General features: G+C 30.7%; 10 protein-coding genes and 1 non-coding gene across 11 annotated transcripts; 3 read left to right on the top strand and 8 right to left on the bottom strand. All coding sequences in view use genetic code 12, as the record gives it.

The window, feature by feature from the left end:
- Nucleotides 1-3: 3 nt before the first annotated feature.
- Nucleotides 4-1,161, bottom strand: NIT3 (putative hydrolase). The gene has a single exon (XM_064903139.1). The coding sequence runs from the start codon at nt 919-921 to the stop codon at nt 10-12; it is 912 nt and encodes a 303-aa protein (XP_064762338.1). The 5' UTR covers nt 922-1,161; the 3' UTR covers nt 4-9.
- Nucleotides 1,145-3,284, bottom strand: DFJ63DRAFT_318192 (uncharacterized protein). Its single transcript, XM_064906910.1, has one exon. The coding sequence runs from the start codon at nt 2,881-2,883 to the stop codon at nt 1,234-1,236; it is 1,650 nt and encodes a 549-aa protein (XP_064762337.1). The 5' UTR covers nt 2,884-3,284; the 3' UTR covers nt 1,145-1,233.
- A 120-nt stretch (nt 3,285-3,404) lies between these two features.
- MNN2 (Mnn2p) lies at nt 3,405-5,318 on the bottom strand (the record flags this gene model as incomplete). Its single annotated transcript, XM_064905949.1, has 1 exon — nt 3,405-5,318. The coding sequence occupies one exon, from the start codon at nt 5,316-5,318 to the stop codon at nt 3,405-3,407; it is 1,914 nt and encodes a 637-aa protein (XP_064762336.1).
- A 1,024-nt stretch (nt 5,319-6,342) lies between these two features.
- On the top strand, nt 6,343-7,290 carry DFJ63DRAFT_334574 (shikimate dehydrogenase family protein; the record flags this gene model as incomplete). Its single annotated transcript, XM_064908056.1, has 1 exon — nt 6,343-7,290. The coding sequence occupies one exon, from the start codon at nt 6,343-6,345 to the stop codon at nt 7,288-7,290; it is 948 nt and encodes a 315-aa protein (XP_064762335.1).
- Nucleotides 7,291-7,661: 371 nt separating this feature from the next.
- On the top strand, nt 7,662-9,509 carry DFJ63DRAFT_286107 (uncharacterized protein; the record flags this gene model as incomplete). Its single annotated transcript, XM_064904948.1, has 1 exon — nt 7,662-9,509. One exon carries the CDS (start codon nt 7,662-7,664, stop codon nt 9,507-9,509), a length of 1,848 nt encoding a protein of 615 aa, XP_064762334.1.
- Nucleotides 9,510-9,630: 121 nt separating this feature from the next.
- On the bottom strand, nt 9,631-10,260 carry DFJ63DRAFT_312331 (uncharacterized protein; the record flags this gene model as incomplete). The annotated part of the gene is made up of 1 exon (XM_064905948.1): nt 9,631-10,260. The coding sequence occupies one exon, from the start codon at nt 10,258-10,260 to the stop codon at nt 9,631-9,633; it is 630 nt and encodes a 209-aa protein (XP_064762333.1).
- A 514-nt stretch (nt 10,261-10,774) lies between these two features.
- Nucleotides 10,775-13,255, bottom strand: BUL1 (Bul1p; the record flags this gene model as incomplete). The annotated part of the gene is made up of 1 exon (XM_064905947.1): nt 10,775-13,255. One exon carries the CDS (start codon nt 13,253-13,255, stop codon nt 10,775-10,777), a length of 2,481 nt encoding a protein of 826 aa, XP_064762332.1.
- Nucleotides 13,256-14,558: 1,303 nt separating this feature from the next.
- On the bottom strand, nt 14,559-16,370 carry DFJ63DRAFT_334570 (uncharacterized protein; the record flags this gene model as incomplete). Its single annotated transcript, XM_064908055.1, has 1 exon — nt 14,559-16,370. The coding sequence occupies one exon, from the start codon at nt 16,368-16,370 to the stop codon at nt 14,559-14,561; it is 1,812 nt and encodes a 603-aa protein (XP_064762331.1).
- Nucleotides 16,371-18,555: 2,185 nt separating this feature from the next.
- DFJ63DRAFT_312328 (uncharacterized protein) lies at nt 18,556-20,073 on the top strand (the record flags this gene model as incomplete). The annotated part of the gene is made up of 1 exon (XM_064905946.1): nt 18,556-20,073. The coding sequence occupies one exon, from the start codon at nt 18,556-18,558 to the stop codon at nt 20,071-20,073; it is 1,518 nt and encodes a 505-aa protein (XP_064762330.1).
- Nucleotides 20,074-20,123: 50 nt separating this feature from the next.
- Nucleotides 20,124-22,305, bottom strand: FCY23 (Fcy23p). Its single transcript, XM_064906909.1, has one exon. The coding sequence runs from the start codon at nt 21,926-21,928 to the stop codon at nt 20,192-20,194; it is 1,737 nt and encodes a 578-aa protein (XP_064762329.1). The 5' UTR covers nt 21,929-22,305; the 3' UTR covers nt 20,124-20,191.
- DFJ63DRAFT_t62 lies at nt 22,239-22,319 on the bottom strand. Its single transcript has one exon. It is a non-coding gene; the product is annotated as a tRNA-Lys (tRNA).
- Nucleotides 22,320-22,570: the final 251 nt, after the last annotated feature.

Raw genomic sequence — 22,570 nt, 5'->3', positions numbered from 1 at the left:
AAATGTCATCTATAAATCACTTACTTTAGATTTACCATCACCAACAAAATCTCCGTAAATATCAAATCTACGTTGATAATGAACTGGGATAGATTCTCTGGCTTTTGGTAATAAATCCTTATCCAATTCAGCAAATAAGATTTCTTCACCTTCACCAGCTTCAGCAATGACTTTACCATATGGATCAACCACTAAGGAATGGCCGTAAGCTTGATAACCGCCACCTTCAACATCTCTGGCAGGACTACATAACACTGTATATATTTCATTATCAATAGATCTAGATCTGGCTAATACATGCCAATGTAATGGACCTGTAGTAGTATTAAAAGCACCTGGATAAAACATAGCAAATGAATTATGAGGAGCACGAGAAGCAATTAAAGCTAATTCAGGGAATCTGATATCATAACAAATACCTAACCCAACATTACCAAACTCGCCTAATTTGAAAACAGTAGCTTTATCACCACCACTTAAACTAATTGATTCTTTAAACGTAATACCGTTTGGAATATCAATATCAAATAAATGAGCTTTACGATGTTTAGCTATTATTTCACCCTTAGGATTGAATGTTAAAGAAGTATTATAAACTTTTTCCCCATCTAATTCTGGAATAGAACCTCCAATGATAAACACTTCATGTTTCTTAGCTAATTGGGATAAAATAGAAGTTGTTTCACCAGTTGGAATCAATTCAGCATAATTACGGAATTGATCGACAGCATAAGGACTGTTGAAACATTCTGGTAACATGATTAAATCAAGAGCACCGACTGTAGATGTTTTGACAGCTTCATCGATGAATTTGGTGACTTTGGCTAAATTGGCAGTCTTATCTGCACCAGCTTTTAATTGAATAAGAGCAACCTTTAATGATTTGGCCAATGGACTTTTCAAAACTGCAGCTGAAGTCATTTTCTGTAAATGTGATATATCAATTTTTATATTAGTTCAACCAGCAATTGAGTATACTTTGAAGTGATTAATGACAAGTTATATATATTTCAATTATCTGATTTGATTTCTGACTAATTTTGGCTTCCGCTAAAATCGCCCTAAGGTTGGTTACTCATATTTTTTTGGGCCACACCTTTTATCGTCCTAAAGAAGATAATTGCGAAAATTAAAGATTTACCCTACAAATCAAGATTAAATATTATTATTTATGTATTTACACTAATAAATATTCTATTAACAAATAAATAATTGATTCTAATAATTGACTGTTCACTGAACATTTTCAACTTCATCTTCGTCAGATTCCTTTGATTCAGCCGAATCAGGTGTGGTTTTCTCTGTAATTTGTTCTTGAGCAAGAAGAGCTTGTTTCTTATTATATCTATACTGAAGTACCATGAATAAAGCTGAAACTAAAACCCCTAATCCTGCTAATCCCATCCCCATACGGAAAGCCATTCTCATTCCGTAAATAGTAGTTTCAATGGAATTCGGATCCATATCTTTGGTCATATAGTATTGAACTGTACCTGCGAACCCTAAACCAATGGAAATAGAATAATTCACAAAGGTCGATACTAACGAACCAGCTATACCTTGTTGGGATTTTGGTAATGTAGTACTTAATATAATACAACCAGCTGGGAAAGACATATCCATTCCAAATGGTGTGATGATTAAACTAACGAATTTTTGAGCCCAATAATTTTGACCCACGGGTCTTGTACCCATTAATACGATACCCACTAAAAATGAAAGCATGGCTAAGAATAGAATTAATGATGATGGGATTTTCCTCACTAAATAGGCAGTCATAAAAGCTGCTACATAACCAGTGAACAAACTTGGAATATTCTTGGTAGCTGATAATATTGGTCCATCACCATCAATTAAAAGTGACCAACGGAAAGTATAGAATAACCAAACTCCAAAACATGACCAACCAGCCGCAATACATGCTAATACAAATCCAGTTTCTCCACTCAAAACTTCGGGTGGAACTAATGGATCCTTAACTTTCTTTTCCACGTAAACAAAGATACCCATACTTATAAATCCTATAATGAGTAAAACGTAAACATATGGTACATGCCATCCAACCACAGGTCCTTGATTCCAAGAAAAATTTATTAATACTAATCCAGTGACTCCAAAGAAAGAACCAAGATAATCAAAAGATCCTGCTGATCTGATACCAATTTTTGCAGGAATGACAAAAAATGCAATAGTAGCTACTAAAGCAGAGACCATACCACAAACCCAAAATGTCCATGGCCACCATACTAATTGAGAAAAGATACCACTAAATATGGCTCCGAATATGAATCCAGTGGGAGCAACAGCACCAAAAGCTGCCATACAAATATTTTTTCTACCTCCTGGAGGATAATAACTTCCAATAATAGCCTGAGAATTTGGCATCATTATAGCTGGTCCCATACCTTGACAAGCTCTCATAACATCAAAGAAGATAGATGATTTTGCAAAGGCAGCAAACCCGGTTATTAATGAAAATATACAAAACCAAGCATACCCCACGATATACATTCTTTTATAACCATACATATCACCCAATCTACCTGAAATTAAAATAAATGTACCAACAGTTAATGAAAATGAGGCTGAAAACCAAGATATTTCACCTGGATTACTCTCTACCCCAAATGTATCAGCCACTTGTTCTGATGTATTCATAGTTTGTGATACAGCCGCTTGGGTAAGTAATTGTGACATACAGATTAATCCTATAAATAGTATTTCATGGGGTAATGATATTTCATTGAAGTTAGGCAGAGCCTGTATGGAAACGACAGATGCATTGGTGAGTTGTCTTTCTAACTGTTCATCGTTAGGCTCACTTGGTATAGCCTCATGAATCGAGTGTATTGAATTGTGATCTTCTTGATCAGGCGTACTCATCTGTTATGTTCTCTAAATAATTTCTATATTATGAAAAAGCAATGGATTGAATTGAATTGAATGATGTTAAATAATACTACGACAATAGGATGGTAAATGAATGTTTGAGAAAGGTTCAATTGTCTGGGATCCTTATCAATATATATAGGATGTCTTGTAATGACAATTAGTAAATGTGACTAATGAGTTCATTTATGTAAGACGGCTAGATCGCTCATCGATTTGCTCTGGTTCATGTCTTTTTGTATGCAAAAAGAAATTTTAGGTTTAAATTTGACCACCAGAAAAACGGACCGTCAAAACCGATTTCCGATCGCGGTGACAGCCCGTCCGTCCCAATTAGGAAAGTCTAATCATTGCTATAGTGTACATTATCGTATATACGATTAATTATTGCAAAAAATACAATTAAAAGGTAGTTTAATTATATATATATATATCTATATAGAAGATTTAGTGAAACTATTTAAAAGGAAGGACAATGAATTGAAAATGATATGGTGGGCAAAGATAAGATATCGCTATACAATCACCAGTTTTGATTTAGGGAATTTGGTGGTATCTTTTAACCATTTCAAATGAGGAAGGAAGACTTTCTCACATCTTTCCTTATTCTTTGTTTCATCAGTACTAATATATCTCAAATATTTACCCATATAATCCACTGATCTCTTCGGTCCGTCAGTACCATCAATTGGAATTCCATCTAAATCGTAATAATCCTTACATAAACCTTGAGTAAATAATTGTAATACTCTTAAATCAAAATCATATCCTACATTATCATTGATATCAGCATACATTCGAATATGATTACCTGATTTTTCATAAACCAAATCATGATTATCTACTAGCCAACTTGGATAGAATTTTGGATATGATAAATGCATAAAGATAATGTCAACTTCTTCCTTATCATCCTTTGCTTTTAAGGATTGAATTGGATCATGATGCCCCAAAGCTTTCGAAGTAAATCCTTCATCGTTTTCTTTAAAATAACCCGTCCATCTGAATTGTTTTGGAGTTTGAAACCATGGCTTTTTTAACACACTTGCAGCAGCTATGAATGTCTCTTTATCACCTTCACCAGCTGAACCTTGGGTTAATAATGGATAATAAAAGTCGGGACCAAAAACGTTATAATACAAACATAATAATAAAGTTTTCAAATGAGTAGTTTTATTAATGATAAGCATACCAGTTTCTGAAGTTGGATTAGGTAAAGTACCTTCAAAATCATGAAACCAAGAATCTTCGAAAGTGTATTCAGATAACTTTTTAAGGGGTTTGTCGGCAAGTTCAGCTTGTTTTCTATCATAATCAGAATATCTTAATTTATTTTCAAGTACTTTAACTCCAGCAATTTCAAAGAATTTTGGATTTGTAGTTCTTGCCCATGCATCAGGCCATAATATTAATTTTCTCTTCTTATAGATTTCAGAATCAAAGATATATTCCACATTCTTAGTTGGGAAATTATCTGAATCAAGATATAAGATATTCTCAAATTTTGAACTTAATAAAGCTAACATTTTAAATTGATAACCACCAATATTAAATCGTTTACTTAAATCTCTAGCAAAATCAGTATTAAATACCACACATTTAGCATTATACTTTGGTAATACAGTTTCACAAAAGTCCTTTTCATATTCTAATTCTGATGGAATGAATAATTCTATAGGTAATTTAGCTCCTGTTGCTCTGATTTGTCTGATAACTAAATATGATAACCAACTATATCTTTCACCTCCAACTAATACATATCCTGCAGAACCATGGTAATCCTTCCATTCAGGATCAGATTCTAATATACTACCAAAGGTGGAAAGACCAAGATCATCTACTAATTTAGGTATATGTTCTTGTAAATAACGAGTATGAGAATCTTTTAATACATTAAAGGTATCAGGAGATATATCAAGTACATTTTCTAAGTATTCCTTAGAAAACAAGAAATCATCAGCACCAGCAAATAATTCCCTAGCCTTTTCTGTCTTATATTTATCTTTTATTGATGGAGCTTTTATACTATACTTTTCCATATCATTGAAAAATACAGTTAAATCGCGTACTGAAGCCAATTCTTCTGGAGTAAGAGGTCTTGATGGAACTTTCTTTTCAGGGATTTCATCTTCTTCTTTAGCTTCGTTATCTTTTAATTCTTGGGCTACTTCTTCTGCTGATAATTTTGGTTTGGCAATACTACCATCCTGCTTTTTTAACGGAGTTTCAGGAATCGATAACGGAATTTGATTATTGTGCCCTTTAGAAGGTGATGTGGGTCCTACTTGACTAAGTATTTGACGTTCGATATCTTCAATTGAAAACTCATGACTAGATAATTGGAATGCTTCATAAATTAGAAATAATCCCACAAGGGCATACACTAGATATTTCAAACGATGTCTTCTGGAAAACTTCGCATACGCCATGATGGTAAGTGTCTATAGATGGAATGAGATGAGATGAAACAACAATGGCGAATATCTATACTTTCAATTCATTAATTATAAGTTGTCTACGTTGTCCACTAAAACAGACCACCAATTGGTATAATTTCTGTGTCAAAACATTTTTTGGATCGTTTTGGAAAGCGCCATTTTTTTAAATTCTTAATTTTTTTTTTTTGGCGACACTGAAGTTTTGGCTTTATTTACAAAATCGTATACCACCAGTAAATCTTTCTTGGCTTATAGAAAATAGCCTACAAATTTAGTTATAATTTAAAGTATAATTCTAACGGCATCCAACTTCTTTTTTAATCGTAGTTATAGAATGTCTTAAGCCTGTGGTTACCATTAATCATGATAACATACGCGACTTTGCCCACAACAAACTATTTATTCAGGGGTTTGTAGGTGGTAGGTTGCACGGAATGTATGTCTCTGTAAATATAAGGAAAGTTAACGTTGATTATCAATGATTGAGTTCTTTCTGGTATACTACAAGGTTTAAAGTAACTAGAGGAGTAACTCAATGTACGAAATGTAGAACCCACTAGATGTTTGCTTTGGGCAATCTATTAGCAGTGGTTAATTACCTTATCAGAACACACATTCAAAGCGTGACTTCGATATTAGGAATATGATCAAGTCAAACTGTTGATAATCAATTTGTGATATTTTAGCTTGAATTATCATTTGTAAACTTTTTGCAGTCTATATTGTAATGATACAAATGAAGTAAAATGGCTTAAGGTGGGGGACGACCATCAAATTATGTGCAGTATAGTCGATCAATCCCCACATAAGATATCATAACCCCAAACTGTTTGTTAACGGATAAGAAATCCTCCACAAAATTTATCCAACCTCAACCCCAGAAGATGGATAGTTTACCCACAGGTATTAACGTATCTTCGAAATCTACTATAAATAAGGTATCAAATTCTCCTCGAGCATCGTTTGTGTGAATAATTAATCAACATACCTTTGCAACTGGTGCCCCCCTACAATAATGACAAAAGAATTAGACTTAAAACAATTACATGATATTAGATCCAAGCCATTGAAAATTAAATTATTTGGAAAACATATTCAACATTCTAAATCTCCTTTATTACAAAATTACTCTTTAAAAAGATTAGGTTTAGATTGGAAATATGAATTATTCGATAGTGATGATATTGCCTTATTTAAACAATTCTTAAATTCAGATGATTGTGCAGGTGCTGGAGTAACCATGCCTAATAAAGTTAGAATGTTTCCTCATGTTGATATTGTTGATGATGGTGCTAAAGCTGTGGGTGCGATTAATACAATTTACATTAGATATGATAATATAACTAATGAAAAGAAGTTTATTGGGACAAATACTGATACCATTGGTATCAAGAATTCATTCTTATACAATGCTGCTGACCTTGTTAAACTTTCTAAAGATCAAGGCCGTGCTGGTTTAGTATATGGAGGTGGTGGTGCGTGTCGTTCTGCAGTTTACTCATTATATCAATTCTTAGGTTGTTCTAAAGTGTACGTTATCAATAGATTTGCAGAAGAAGTTGTAGCTGTCAGAGATGAAATGATTAAAGGTGGATTCACAGGTGAAATCATTCATATTTCAACTCCTCAACAAGCTGAGTCCTTAGAAACCAAACCACTATTAATAGTATGTACTGTTCCTGATTTCGAACCCCAATCCGATAAAGAGAAGTTAGCACGTCAAACATTACAGGTATTTATAGATGCCAAAGAGAAAGGTGCCGTTCTTGAAATGTGCTATCATCCAAAGCCCACAACTAGATTATACGCGGCATTTGAAAAAGGTGATTGGAAAGTGATTAGTGGTATAGAAGCTATGATATATCAAGGTCTTGCTCAAGAAGTATTATGGACAGGTTATAAATGGGACGATATTCCCGTATCTGAAGTTATAGAATATGTATATAGTAATTTAGAAGAGTGATATCTTTCTGTATAGAAATAAACCATCTTGATTGCTTCAATGTGATGGTGACACAATCAAAAATAAGCCTGTAGAGAAAATTTGTTAAAAGAAGCTGAACAACTGTTCTAATTGTCTTTTTCGCTTCCTTGAACATATTCTTCTATTCCTTCTAATCGTAATCATAACAAGCTTTAAGGTTTCTCTAAATTTGATAAATCATCGTTCTAAACTCCTTCTAGAGATATCAGACAAAGCAATCCAAAAAAAAAAAGGTTCAGCTCCCGCGAATTCAAATCTCCACAATTTTCTTTATAAAGCCAATGATTCCGATAAATTGTAATTTATATTTAAAACAAAGTCAATTATCATTAATTAGAAGGTTGGCCACTATGACTAGATTGGTAGATTTACCCAAGACATCGACATTCACCGAGAAAATCACTCCTGATGTCAAAATTGATAGCAAGAACATTGCATATAAGAATGAAAGTAATATTATTCATCAACCTCGAGTATTATCAAAAGGTGGATTTTCATGGACTTTACCAGAAGAAAGAAAAGAATATCAATTCTTAACTGCTAATGAAAATGCATTACATGATTTAGGCTTAGATCCAGCCCAAGTTGATGAAGAAGAGTTTCAACAGATTGTAAGTGGGCAATATTATATTATTAATCAAGATACTTTTGAAAAACGTGGATTCCCATTTCCTTATTCACAAGCTTATGCTGGGTGGCAATTTGGTCAATTTGCCGGACAATTAGGTGATGGTAGAGTAGTTAACCTATTTGAAATCCCTAATCATAATCCTGATGGAAACAATCGTCCATTTTTCGAATTACAACTTAAAGGTGCTGGAAAAACACCATTTTCAAGATTTGCAGATGGGAAAGCAGTTATAAGATCATCAATTCGTGAATATATCATATCGGAACATTTAAATGCTGTTGGTATACCGACTACTCGTGCATTATCTATCACTTATTTACCAAAGACATATGCGCAAAGACATTGGGCTGAAAAATGTGGGATATATACTCGATTTGCTGAATCATTTATTAGAGTGGGGAATTTTGATTTACATAGATGGAGAGGTGATCGTGATGGTATTAAGCAATTGTCAAATTATGTCATTGATGAGTTGTTTACCATAAATGGAACTCAATTCCAAAATTTCGATCGTATAACGCTGATTAAAACAGATTTCTTTGATGAATCCAAACCTGATATTGGCGACAAATTAACTGATTATGATAAAATGTATTATGAAATCATTGTTCGTAATGCGGAAACCGCCGCATTATGGCAATGTTATGGCTTTTTAAATGGAGTTTTAAATACGGATAATACATCAGTTCTAGGATTATCAATTGATTTTGGTCCCTTTGCCATAATGGATAAATATAATCCTAATTATACCAGTAATTCTGAAGATCATGAATTGAGATATAATTATTCAAATACACCTACTGCTATATGGTGGAATTTAACTCGTTTAGGTGAAGATTTAGCTGAATTGATTGGTGCTGGTCCTGCCTTGTTGGAAGATTCAGACTTTATAAAGGGAAGATTACAACCTGAATGGGAAGATGATATTATAAAGCGTGCTACTAAGATTATTGAAATTGGTGGAGAAATTTATCAATATGCTTTCACTAAGAAGTATGTGGAGACATTTTTAAATCGATTAGGTGTATCTCACAAGGTGATTGATTCTCAAGACGTGAATAAATTAAATGAAGAATTTATTAGTCCATTATTGGCATTATTGTATAAGATTCAATGTGATTTTAATAAGTTCTTCTTGGTATTGCAGACTGTAAGAGCTGGAGGTGACACGATTGATTCTGAAAAGTTGGTACATGAATTAGAAACATCTGAATCAAGATATTCTAAACAAGAATTAACTAAAGAAATAGATGACTGGTTGGTTATATACCACGGCATCATTGCTAAATCTCATGAACTCGAACCAACATTTAATCCTCTTGAAACTTCACAAAAATTCAATCCATATTTCTTACCTCGTGGATGGATTTTAGATCAAGTTATCAAAAGTGTTGAAGAAAGTGATGGTGAAGAAATCAAATTATTAAAGAAATTAGAAAAGATGAGTTTTAATCCATTTGATAAATCAAAATGGGGTGATGAAGAAAAACAAATTGAAAAAGAATGGGAATTACAAGGTGATCTGAATCCAGAGAAAAATATGCAACAATGTAGTTGTTCAAGTTAGTTATACAGCACGTTTTTAAGAAGGTTGGATTTTTAATATATATATATATATATATATATATTCAGCAAATCAGTAAATCAAAAAACTATAAAAATTACAAACTAAAAGGAAACGTAAAAATTCAATGAGCAATTCTTTCCGATTCCATTGGATGACTCTTTTTAATCTCATTCTTATCAGACTTAGTATTATCTGTAGCCAATGTTGATCGAGGTTGAAAATTCAATGGATCGTCATTATCAACAATATTTGCATTAGCAGAATGATGATAATAATTCATATTCATAGCCGGATCACCCCCAGCTAACGCCAAGTCATCCAATCCAGAAACATATTGACCTTTAGAATTTAATCCATAAGTATTACCTGCTGTAGTTTCACCTTTCATGAAAGCTTCAGGGGGGACATCTTTTCTCATATCCTTTCTATCCGGAGTATCGGGTTGTTTCTTATTCAAAACTTTAGAACCTAAGCCCTTATCCGTTCCAGAAATAGTTTGACGACCTAAAGCATGTCCACCCATTTTATCCACATTATCAACATCCTTCGCCAATGAAGCTTTCTTCGGATGTCCTCTTTCATTCTCCCTCTCAACTTCATTTGACGTGAAGTGTTTATAATCTTCATACGAGTCATCGTTAGACTTGACTTTATGATCTTGTTCAGGGTCAGATGAGCCAACGTTGGTAAGGTTACTTAAACGAAGTTGAACTTTTTCTGCGGTATCGTGTAATTTATCTCCTAATCCCATTTTTATTGTATGTATTTATGTGGAGAAGGAAAAGACGGATAAGGTTTAAAATTGACTAAAGTTGATCTATTTATACATAAACGTTGGTCTAAGGGGGTCATGGAGATGATTACATCATAGGTTAATTGCTTTTTAAAATTAGTGATTTATAAAATTGCTCTTAAATTTGTTTGACAATCAGAATTCATTGTGTTGCTAATTTGGGTGCGAAAAAAAGAAAAAAAAATTAAAAATTTACGCAAAGGAAATGAATGAATTTTGGGGAATATATTAAATTATTTCTATATATGAATTAAAGATTAATAGAAATTGACTAACAAGTCCATTCCTTGTGAATATGTGTATGTATGTAATAAATAAACAGATTAAAAAAAAAAAAACACAACTTAACCACCAGATCATCACCGAGATCTAAACTAAAACCACAACGTCATAAAAGCAAACTAAAAAAATAGGATAAAATAAAAATTAAAAGAATTGAATAATGAATATGCAGAGCAAATGGATGATACTCTTACTTCTTTTGAATACTAACTGGGATCTTAACTCTAATATGATCGTTATTAGAAAGTACCAAAGTGACTTTGATATAATAAGTTCTAGCAAAATTACATGATTGGAAATTTGGAACTAAATTAAATTCATCATAAGATTTATAAGTTGCTGGATTATATTTCTTAGCATCTACTGCTTTTAAAGATGCTGATTCTAAGTTTAAATTCAATTTGAATGATTTTTTAAATTCAATTTGATTTTGATTCAATTGTTGCTTCCATGGAATAGAAGCACATGATGTAACTAGTTTATCATCAGCATTAATAATCTTGGTATCAATGACCTCTAAATTAATATTTTTCTCTTGTAATTGACAAATTGATTTAATATCATCAATCAATTGTTTTTCAACTTTAAAATTATCTGATCCTAAAGTTTTCAATAAATGATATAATTTAGTAGATTCAACTCTCATAGGAGTAACAACATTATTGGTAAACGTATCATTATCAATGAATTGAGCTCTAGCATTCTTTTGACTTCCTGGTTTATTAAAGATTAAATCATGATGGAATTCAATAGGAATAGCATGTTCATCTGATTTAATACTAAGGACAATCAATTCAGCTTGGAAACTTCTAACTTCTGGTAATTTTTTAATCATTGAACTAATGGATGAAGAGTATTCTATTGAAGAAGGTAAAATTAATGATAAATCAATAGGAATGATAACATCTTTCCAACTTTCTAAATGTTCGAATCTAAGAGGAGATAATTTTCTAAATTTGGGAGGAGGAATATAATCAATATTAATTTGTTCCTTTGGAGTTGATAATTTAACAGTACCAATTAATTTTGTTGATAAACTATTTGTAAGGGATGATTTTTTATAAACAGGTTGATAAATTTCATATAATTCAACTTTTTTATCATTATTATTTTCATAAGTTTGTTTAATATCTCTATGAACTCCTTGAATATATTCTTGTTTTGCCTTTAAGAAATCTAATTCAGTTTTCGATAATTGTTTCGAAATATCAATTGATGAATCAAATTTATTTGATTCAATAGATAATAATAATTGATTACCTAATTCAATTTTATCATTAATTCTTGATAATAAGTTATTATACCATAATTTATTTTCAATATATCTCATTGCTAATTGATTTTTAGTTAATGATTTTGTTTGTTGTAAAATTCTCATAAAATTGGAGGATTCCTTTAAAATTATAAATTCATCACCACTGGAATTTAATAATTTTGCAATATTATTATTTTTATTATTACAGTAATTTTGAAAATCAGATTCAGTTACATTATAAAGTGATTTTCTACCAATAAATCTGGCCAAAACTCCATATCTAATAGATGTATCTAACATAGCAAAATCTTTAAGGGTAGTTCTATCAGTAGTTGGATATAATATCTTTTCATAGTAAGATATACCAATGGTAGGAGGTAATTCAATATGACTTGATAAATTATGATCATTACATTCAGAATCTAATAAATTTGTTGGGATTTTAAATGTAAAAAACCGTTTATATAATTTATTTGGTTGAATTAATTTATCAGGGCCAAATGATAAATAGGAATTATCAATTGTATCAAATAAGTTTGGACAAGTATAAATATTATAATTTTCAGTTACTAAACGATTAATATGAGCTTCATTCCAACTACCTGAAAAATCGAACATTTCTAAAAAATTTTTAATTTTAATTTGTTCAAGTGAACCATTTTTACCTTGAATTATAAAAGTACCTTCAAATAAAAGATAAAACATATCAAATGGAATAGTTTCTAGATGACTTGATTTTATATATACATACCCATTAATATAATCACCTTGTTTATATTCATAAAATGAAGGATCAATTTCAATCGGTTTAACCCCAATAACACCAACATTTTTTGTAAAATGAACTGAAATATCAATATTGTTTGAAGTTGTATTATTAGAAAAGGTTAAATTCTTTAATTTATGAATATTATCTAAGATTGTTTCTTGCCAATGATTAGTAGTTTCATCAGCGACAATGATTTGAGTGGAATTTGAATTTGAAGCAGTTGAATTTGAAGTTGAAGCTGAATGATGATGAGAAATTAATGATGAATCATTCGAAGCTGACAGTAGAATAGATGGAGTTCCAATAGTATTATCATTATTATTATAGGCAGGTAAATTAAGTCTACCATTTGGAGAATAAATATTTGAATCTATTAAATGAGAAGGATCTTCAATATTTAAGTTTTTATTAATGGTTTGAGTAAACATTTCATAAGAAGGTAAGATTGACCATACTGGATCATCAGTTGAAGTTTGGGAATAGTCAAGAAAGCTAGTGCGAGGAGCACTTTTAGAATCGATATAAGAGGTTGATTCTTGTTGGGATGGTGGAGGTGGAGGAGGTTGATCTTGATCTAGATCTTGAAGATCTTGTAGATGCTGTTTAAGATCTTCCTCATAACTGGGGACTTCACTTTCATCAGGCATTTTAAGACGTAGTAGTAGTAGTAGTAGTAGTAGTATTAGTTAGTTAATTTAATTAGGTTAATGGTTATATAAAGTAGATGTATAGTAACGAATGGTATATCAAACGTGTGATTGATTGATTGAATAGATGGATACAACGGCTATGGTATAATGAATAAAGAAAAGTGTTGTAAATGAAAAAGACGATGAGGCTGTAAATGAATCTATATATAAACTTTTCAGAAGCCTAAAGTATAAGCGGCTAATTACTTAGTATATTATACGTAAAGTAAATATGGAATGGAAAGTAAAAAATTGCAAAACAATTTACACAAAGACGGGACTTGCGTTCCAGTTATATCTTTTCTAACTTAAGTTATTAACTTGAGTCAGGATGAGCTGGGATTGGGAGCGATGGGAGGGAAGTAGGAATTAACGGCTCATCAATTGGGAATTGATCATATGGTTAAGATAACAAGTCATAAATATAATATCTAGGGTATGATATACTGTTTATATACATAGAGATGATTAATAATAATATAGAATTGAAAACAAATGACTCTTTAAGTATAAGTCAAAGATAACACATTATGAATCAGTTGGAATTAAACATATCCATTAAGGTTCTAATTGCATTTAAAGTTATCTGACCATCCCTAGCTCCTCCTTTCCATATGATTCTACTTCTATTAGCTTCTAAATCAATTTAATTAAATGATTACTAAACATATCTTTCATATTTAGTATGACTCAATATTTAGTGTGCGTGTATACTTAAATAAAATTAATTACGGTAATTTTCCCACACTAATTTTCCATTTAGTGAGAAAAATTTTCATTTTTGTTAGACAGTTTTTAATTTCTCCACTTTTTTTTTTCATCTTTTCTTTTGCATTCTTTGGTCTTCCTAACAATTTTATCGTAACGGTTAAAAGTGATTAAATTACCGTCACACTGTAAGACTCATGTTATCAAACAATCAAACCACATAGATTCATTTACGTCCGACTTATCTTCTAATCGTTTTATTTATTTATTTATTTATTTATTTGTTGATCTCTTCCGATTTCGGAGTTGGTATCTTTATGTATATTACAGTTCTACACTCCACATAACTACACCTGTTATAATTTAATAATAATATATTTAATATATATATAGATTTATAAGCTGAAATTTTGGGCTAATAATTAAAAACTATAAAATGGAAATTGGATACGATATAATTATTCCATACATCCATACCTCTCCCAAAAAAAAAAGGGACATCCATGCCCCTCTAAAATTTTTTTTTTTGCAATCAATAAAACATAAATTTAAACTAAACTATAACTGGGATTTTTAAAACTTTAACTGTATTATTAATGGAAATACTCACTTTCAAATAATAAAACCTTACTAAATTATTGGATTGGAATGAAGGTAATAATTGAAATTGATTAACAGCTTTAGATAAATCCATTCTCACTGTAACCATTTTTTTAATTTGATCATTACCATTATCATCGATCCAAGCCAGATTCTTATCATCCCAAACATCGGGATTCATACATTTTAATGGAATTGATTTAACTTTAGTCTTTAATTTACTTAAAGTACGTAAATCTTGATAATCTTCACTTTCAATATGTAATTGATGTAAATATTTATCGACATCAATGACTCTATTTGAACTGGTTTCTGACATGTTTAATTTCAATAATAATTCATATAATTCACTCTTTAATAATTGACAAGGTTTATTATATTGTTTCTTCATGGTTTCCAAATTATCTTCATCGATAATAACATTATTATGATTCAATTCCACTGGGATATCTCCTTCATCACTTTTGATATTAACTACTACTAATTCAACTTTGAAATTTTTGACTTTAATTGAAGTTTTCTTTTTCCGTTTAGCTAATAAGTAATAATTATCAATTGATATATGAAGAGGCAATAATCTTTGAGGACCATTATACGCAAAACAGTCTTCATTCATAGTTTGGAAATCCATAGAACATTTAAATTCAATCCCATCATTATCATCATTTTCAGTCTCATGATAATAATCAGGTGGTAATAATCTATGAGTGATATCAGTATAAGATTTATCTTCTTTTAATAAAGTCCAACCATTTTCAATTTTCCCTTTTAATCCACATACTAATTCTTCATAATCTCTGAAATTATAAACATTAGTAAGATGTTTAGTACTTCCCCAAATATTGATATTTTGGGAACTTTCATGAATTATAATAGGTTCGATTTCATTACTTTCATCTTCATCTTGGTTTAAAACTCTAACCACAATACGATAATTGATTATTGTATCATTAAAAATATCATCTAATCCATCTTCATCAAATTTTTCATCTCCCATAGTAGGAGGTAATTGAAAAGATCTATTATCTTTATCAATCAATTGATGAGGGATTTTAAATTGAAAACCTTGAATAAGTTTATCTTCATCATCAGTTTCTTCTTCTTCTTCGATTTCATTCCCAATATCAAACATTTCTAAGAATTTATTAACTTTAACTGGAACTTTAACTTTTTCATACGCACGATATTTATTAACCGTTAAAATATATCTCCCTTCTAAACTGATTTTAACCTGTTTATATTTCCTTATCATCTCACCAGGACATGAAAGTTCAATATTACCTCTAACATAATCGCCACATTTATATTTAATCAACTTATGATCATTATTCTCAAAATTGAATTTTGAAATGATATTATCATTTTTTACAATGGTTAATTGATCTAATTTATTAGTACGTAAATCATGTTCATCAACCATAATATGATGAGAATTATAACTCGGTAAATGGAGTTGTACAGATTTCTCTTCAACTTCTCTTCTTTGAATAATTCCATCGTCATTAACAGTAATAGGGTGACTATTATTGCTATTTCGGATAGTACGACATTTAAATCCGGCATTGAATTGATTTACAGTAGGTGAACTTGATAAGATATAAGGAGGAGGCGATTTGGGTGGTAAGAAATGAACTTTCTTAGCAACAGCAGCAGTGGAAGTAGTTTTGGTAGGGTTAGTTATAGCAATTGGCTGAGCGGTGACAGGTCTACTAGTGATAGAACTAGTAGACCGCGTCGGTATCAATGATGATGTTAAATTTAACATTATATGTATATATAATTCTGATAAAATACGATAAAATTTATTAAAAAGAGAAAATTGATCAATTGATAAGATTACAGAAAGGTGTTTCTTTGATCTATATATAAACTATCTTTAATGTTATACCCTTTTATGAATGATTAAAATTAAAGTAAAAAATTTTTTATGATCTTTTCTTTTTTAGTTTTTTTTTAATTTATTTAATTTTCGTAACTGTAACTAAAACAGGATTTGTAAATACAAATCCACCACTCTCATCAAAAATAAAGCATGTGGTGGTAGTTGAAACACCACTAAATTAAATTAAACCATACTAATTTGTTTTGTGTATGATAGCAACAACAGTTAATTAGAAGATGTAAATATCAAATTCACATACAAAGTGTTTACGAAAAATATAAATGATGACTCATACTTAATTAATATATGGCAACTGTTCTGTAAATCACACACTACCCATCATAATAATAATAATAACTATTTAAATCGATGAGGTGGTTTTCCCCCTATTTCCTAACACACGAACAATGGTCTATGTATATCAGATCTCATATACTTAGCATGCATGTAACCACCTGAATAATAATAATAAATATTGTGAAAAGTTAAACTTAAATTGAAATTGAATGACTGTTGCGGAATTTATTCTCAATTAGGTCATAACTACTAATTTGTGTACTCGGTGTTAGCGATATATATAGTGTTTGTGATACTTTAAAAGGAACTAGTGGAACTATATAACCCTTAGTTATATACCATCTTCTTACTACTCGGTCTTCCAAACCATGCTTTGAACTTCACTACAATTCGTTGGATATCGGAGACTATTCAATGACAAATTTGTTATAATTTGATGACCTGCTCCTATTCCCTGTTCCTATTTCTTCCTTAAACTATACGTAAAAGATCACCTACATAACAATATTAGTAACTACACATCCAGCTTAAAGCGATAACCATGAAAACTTTAATCTAATAATAAGGAACCCCAAGTAAAGAAATATTTTTTAAACATATATTATTTTTTTCATTCTTTTTTTAAAATGATGCTACGCCTCACTGAAACTAACATTTCCCCCCAAACAACTAATAAAAGTTCCGCTATTGCCTTATTCGATTAGACTACTTTACTTAAACCGTAAATAGATGTTTGATTTGTTATTCGATATCTCCGAATATGACTGGAATGTTCAATCTAGTCTATTCCTATTGGTTGTTTTAATTATACTTTGGAATGTTAGATAACTAATTTGAATAAAAAAAAAAAACTAGATAACAGTCATGGACTTTTAGTTTTATTTTACATTGATAGTTCTAAGTATAAGCTTTTTTTATTTGGGGCTATAGTTATCAGCTATAGTTATCCCCTCATTTTCTTTCCCTTATCTATCACTCTAGTACATGAATTAGTCATATTAATAGAGTTTTGTAACTCAAATCGAAAGAGTCATACATACATGGTCTTGATGGTTGTTTTGTTACAATCATTATAATTGAAAATTTAGTAGTTATATACGATCCCACTTCCTAATTGAGAATTATAGTGTTAGGTAAAAAAAACGTTGCGGTAATCTTAATTTCAATGACAAAATGAAATGGAAAAAAAACAAAAAGAATTTGTGCGACATAGTCACTAAGATAGTTGAGATCTTGCGACTAATGTCGTAAATTGTGATCTGTCAAAAAAATTATTTTTCAATTCCCGACACCCCATAAAAATTTGTCTTACGAGATCAAAGCAAATCTGACAAAATGTCAGGAGAATACGACATTCCTCAAAATAGCAAGACAAAAAAGATAACGGTATCTTTCTTTTATCGATATCCGGGATCCGACTCAATTTACATGACATTTGTCGTCACTTAATTATTTACTCCACAAGATCAAAAGAAAAAGCTAATTATAAATTATACGAATTATATATTTACAACCAATAATAATAACCAAGGGTGTTTTTACATTGTATTGAGAACAATTCATTCCATCAATCAAATCCAATTCATGAATCATGCTCTTACAGAATTATAATCATTACTTACATCATTTCAACATCCATCAAAATCCAGTGTTAACCGGTGATTCAGATTTAGATAATGATAAAAATGAGGAGAAGTTAAGTCTACCGGCCTATTCATCCGCTACACCACCACCACCACCATCTGCTCCCAATATTTTGCCTTCATACTATATGTATAAATCAATCATATTGAAAAGTCTTAAGTTAATGCATTTACCACCTCCTCCACCTTATGAACCACCAGATGATTTATCTTCAACCCCTTCTACTTTATACCCCACTTTATCTACCGAATCGTTGGAATCTTCATCAAATAGTTCCACTACCATCCTTAATAATTTGAAATCATTACATAACTTAAAAACTATCGATATCACTATTCAATTACAAAATGAGAAATTTGAATATAAACAAGGTGATATCATATCTGGTACTATTGAATATAAGAATAAAAAGAAATTCCCTGTCAATTTCTCTATGATTTATATTTTATTCGAGGGAATTATTAGTATTAATAACTATGAGAAAGTTTTCTTATCCATGATTGATTTTAATTCATTTATGAATCAACCACCATCATCATCTTCAAATGTTTTACAACTTTTACCTAATACGTCATATGTTAAATCATTTTATTTTGTCATTCCTCAATATTTACTTGATTCAACTTGTGGTTTTATCAACCAACATTTACAATTACCCCCTTCATTGACTAGCGAACGAGATTTGTCAGTCATGAATGGGAATATCAAGTATAAGATCTCCACTTATATCATAAGTTCAAATACTAAGGAATACCTAAACATTGGTCAATCAGAACGATGTGTGAGATTAGTACCATTTTATGACCATACCCTGATGTGCATTACTCGGAATGAAACTTTCACTTATGCTTATATGTTTGAAATTATGAAACGTGACTTAATGTTTATTAGTAAATCCAAAATTGATGAATCTCTTTCCAAAATGGAATTGAAAGTGGTTAATTCTTTACAATTCAAGTTTAAAAAACAATTGTATAAATTACAAGTTCCTTTAAAACCAATCCAAATTGCATATGTTCCATTAAAATCTTCCTTAACTCCACCTAATAATCCTAATCTAAATCAAATTGTTAAACTTAGATTTAAATTAACTTTACCTCCCCAGTTTATCAAATCAATTAAAATGGAATTAGTGGCAGTTACTATCAAATCATCAACTTCAATCCCCATCATCGTCTCCAATGAAATGATTTATCAAACCTTTTCAAATTCAATCACCTACAACGATATCATTATAAGACCCATTAGGCGATTATTAAATGAATTAAATTATAAGAATGTTGCCGCCATATCACCTCACTTAAGTTCTATATTTTGGAAATTATTAAACAGTTCAGTGAAATATACCCCTTTAACCATTGATGATTCATCATATTCTTATGATTCAACTACTAATGATTATGATTTGAAATTAAGTCTCAAATCAATGTATATTAAAAATCTTGATAAAGCAGTGGTAGATAATAGATTCGGAATGGGATTTAATTTATTACCTAATTTTCAAAGTTGTTATTTCATAAGGAAATATTATTGTTCAATCGTAGTGAAATTGAATAATGTCGGTGTAAGTGCTTCAATGGATAGTCTTAATAATAATAATCAATTATGTATTAATATCCCCATTGAAGTAGTTGAAAATATTTAATATAGTTGAACTTTAGCTGGTCCTAGTTCTACATTTAATATACGTACATTCGTTTAGTTTAACGCTTTATATTAAAATTAAAATCACCAGAAAATCTGTATACTACTCTAAATATTGTCTAACGACCGAATTTCTTTAATTCAAGGTATCTTAAACCAGGATACACAATACCACTGAATGCCATACATAACCACATAGCAACATCACCACCATATTCTCCTCCAACTCTTCTTGCTATTGGACCAATCCAATAAGTTTGGGACATACCAACTGCGGCACCTGTGGCTCCAATTAAGAATGAAGCTGATGCAGCATATCCTTGAGTTAATTTATCATAATCTTTCCAAATCTTGAAATTGTAATGCTTATTTGATTGGCTTGATTGTTTGGTGATAATGTAATCTCTTTCAGTTGTGATTGGTTCTTCCTCATCATGAGGGAATTCCTTAGTATAAAGATATTTAAATCTATCAGTTCTAAAGATGCTATTTTCTTCTAATAATATAATGAAATACATTGAAATCCAATAACCCACCATTGGTAAAAAGTTTGATAAAATAGTGGCGAATTTGTTTCTACCCACTAAAGCACATACGAGATAAAAGGCTGTAACAACAAAAGCCCAAATCCATCGTGGAATCTTGGCCATTAATCTACCTGATACTTGAATACCAAAAGCGGCAGAATAGGTATTTAAAATATTATTTGAAATTAAAGAAAGGAAAATCAAAATCAATAAGAATTTTCCTCCTCCACCCCATGGTTTGAAAGCTTCATTTAATAATCCGCCCATACCATAAGCTGCATAAGCGTCACCCCAAGGCTCATATGTCAAAGCCACATTACCAATTAATAACCCAGCAACCCCGACAAATGTGGTTGGAATCAAAATACCAAAAAATGTGATACAGAAGATTTGTAAATCAGGAGAATCTTCAGGGAATAAAATATAATAATCGGAAGCAATAGATCCCCAAGTTGAAGTAATGGAATAACATAATGAAAAATAAGTTAACCAATTTCCTTTGATAGTTGGACCATCAGTTATAGCATCTTCCAAAGTTAAATAGCTAAATTTTTTAGAAGCAACCACATATAATAATAAAAAGGCAAAATTAACTGGTAAACTTAATAAAGTTTCTACTTTTAATAATTGTTTTATACCGCCAATAGCAACAGCTAATGATATAACAGCAATGATTATAATACCAACAATTAAGGGGATTTTACCATCACTCATGGATGCTAAAATTTGACCTCCAACCACACTATTAACAATCGACCATCCCATCACCCCAATGATACTGACTAAACTGACTAGTTTAACAAACCACCATCCAAATAAGAATCTAGCACCCACCATTTGTCTACATCCTGATCTTGGACCCATTAATGAACAATAGGCTGCAATACCACATCCTAAAGCTTGACCTATTAAACCAGATATTAAAGTGTTTCGTAATCCTAAATCAAACAATAAAGGACCTAAAAAGAATGAAGACATCGAACTTAAACCACCACATGCTGATAACCAGAGTCCAATGACTGAAATCAATTGTTTAAGTTTATTAGTTGATCTTTCATAAGCTTCGATACGTTCTATACCTCTAGTTTCTACCCCAAGTGAATCTAATTTTGCTGAAGCCTTTGATATGTATCTCCAGATAGTAGTAGAACCGTACCCATCGTCTTCCTTACTATTATTTAAATCATCACTGATTTCATTTATTGAAATTTCAGATTCATTGAAATTCTTTATCGTAGTTGGATGATGAAAAGTTTGACCATTAGAAGTCAGAGTCACTAACACATCCTCTGCCTTTCTCGCTCCACTACTGGAACCCTCTACTGACATAGTGTAGACTATCTATAATATATGTATTGATCGTAAGTCAGATTGATAAAGATTAAGAAATTATCACAATTTTTTTTCTCTTTACACAATTTTCATATGAGTCAAAATATTAAAAGGTGCGGCTTTCCCATCTTGGTTAACAGAGTCAAATAAGAAATTGTAAATGTCAATCTATAAATTGTGATGGCAAAGTTACGTATAACTAGTTAGATAAACTAATCGAAATATTAAAGGAAATGAACTCTAATAAAGAATTAGATTAAAAGATAAGCTGTTTTAAGTAAAAAATAAATCGAAAAAAATTTAAGAAAGCCCAACGCGGGGGTCGAACCCGCAACCTTTTGATTTCTAACATAAGAGTCAAACGCTCTACCGATTGAGCTAGCCAGGCACTTTCTTAAAATTGTAAATTTTCTCGGTTTGCCACAAACTATACATATCACGTGTTTGAAAATTAAAAAAAATTGATGCAAAAAATAGATATTTATTAATATAACGGTCTTGTTTGACCTTCTATTCCTTGTAATCTATGAATAGAGTTTTTATATTATGTTTCTCTATTCCACTTCATTTATATTTCTAATTTTATAGAATATTAATAAATGTATATTTCGAAAAAAAAAAAACATTAGTTTTCACTTC

The sequence above is a fragment of the Scheffersomyces coipomensis genome (assembly GCF_036884675.1).
Source record: "Scheffersomyces coipomensis strain NRRL Y-17651 chromosome Unknown DFJ63scaffold_3, whole genome shotgun sequence".
Classification (NCBI taxonomy): domain Eukaryota; kingdom Fungi; phylum Ascomycota; class Pichiomycetes; order Serinales; family Debaryomycetaceae; genus Scheffersomyces; species Scheffersomyces coipomensis.
Note: the sequence above shows the minus strand (reverse complement) of the source record. Positions and strands in the feature narration are given on the sequence as shown.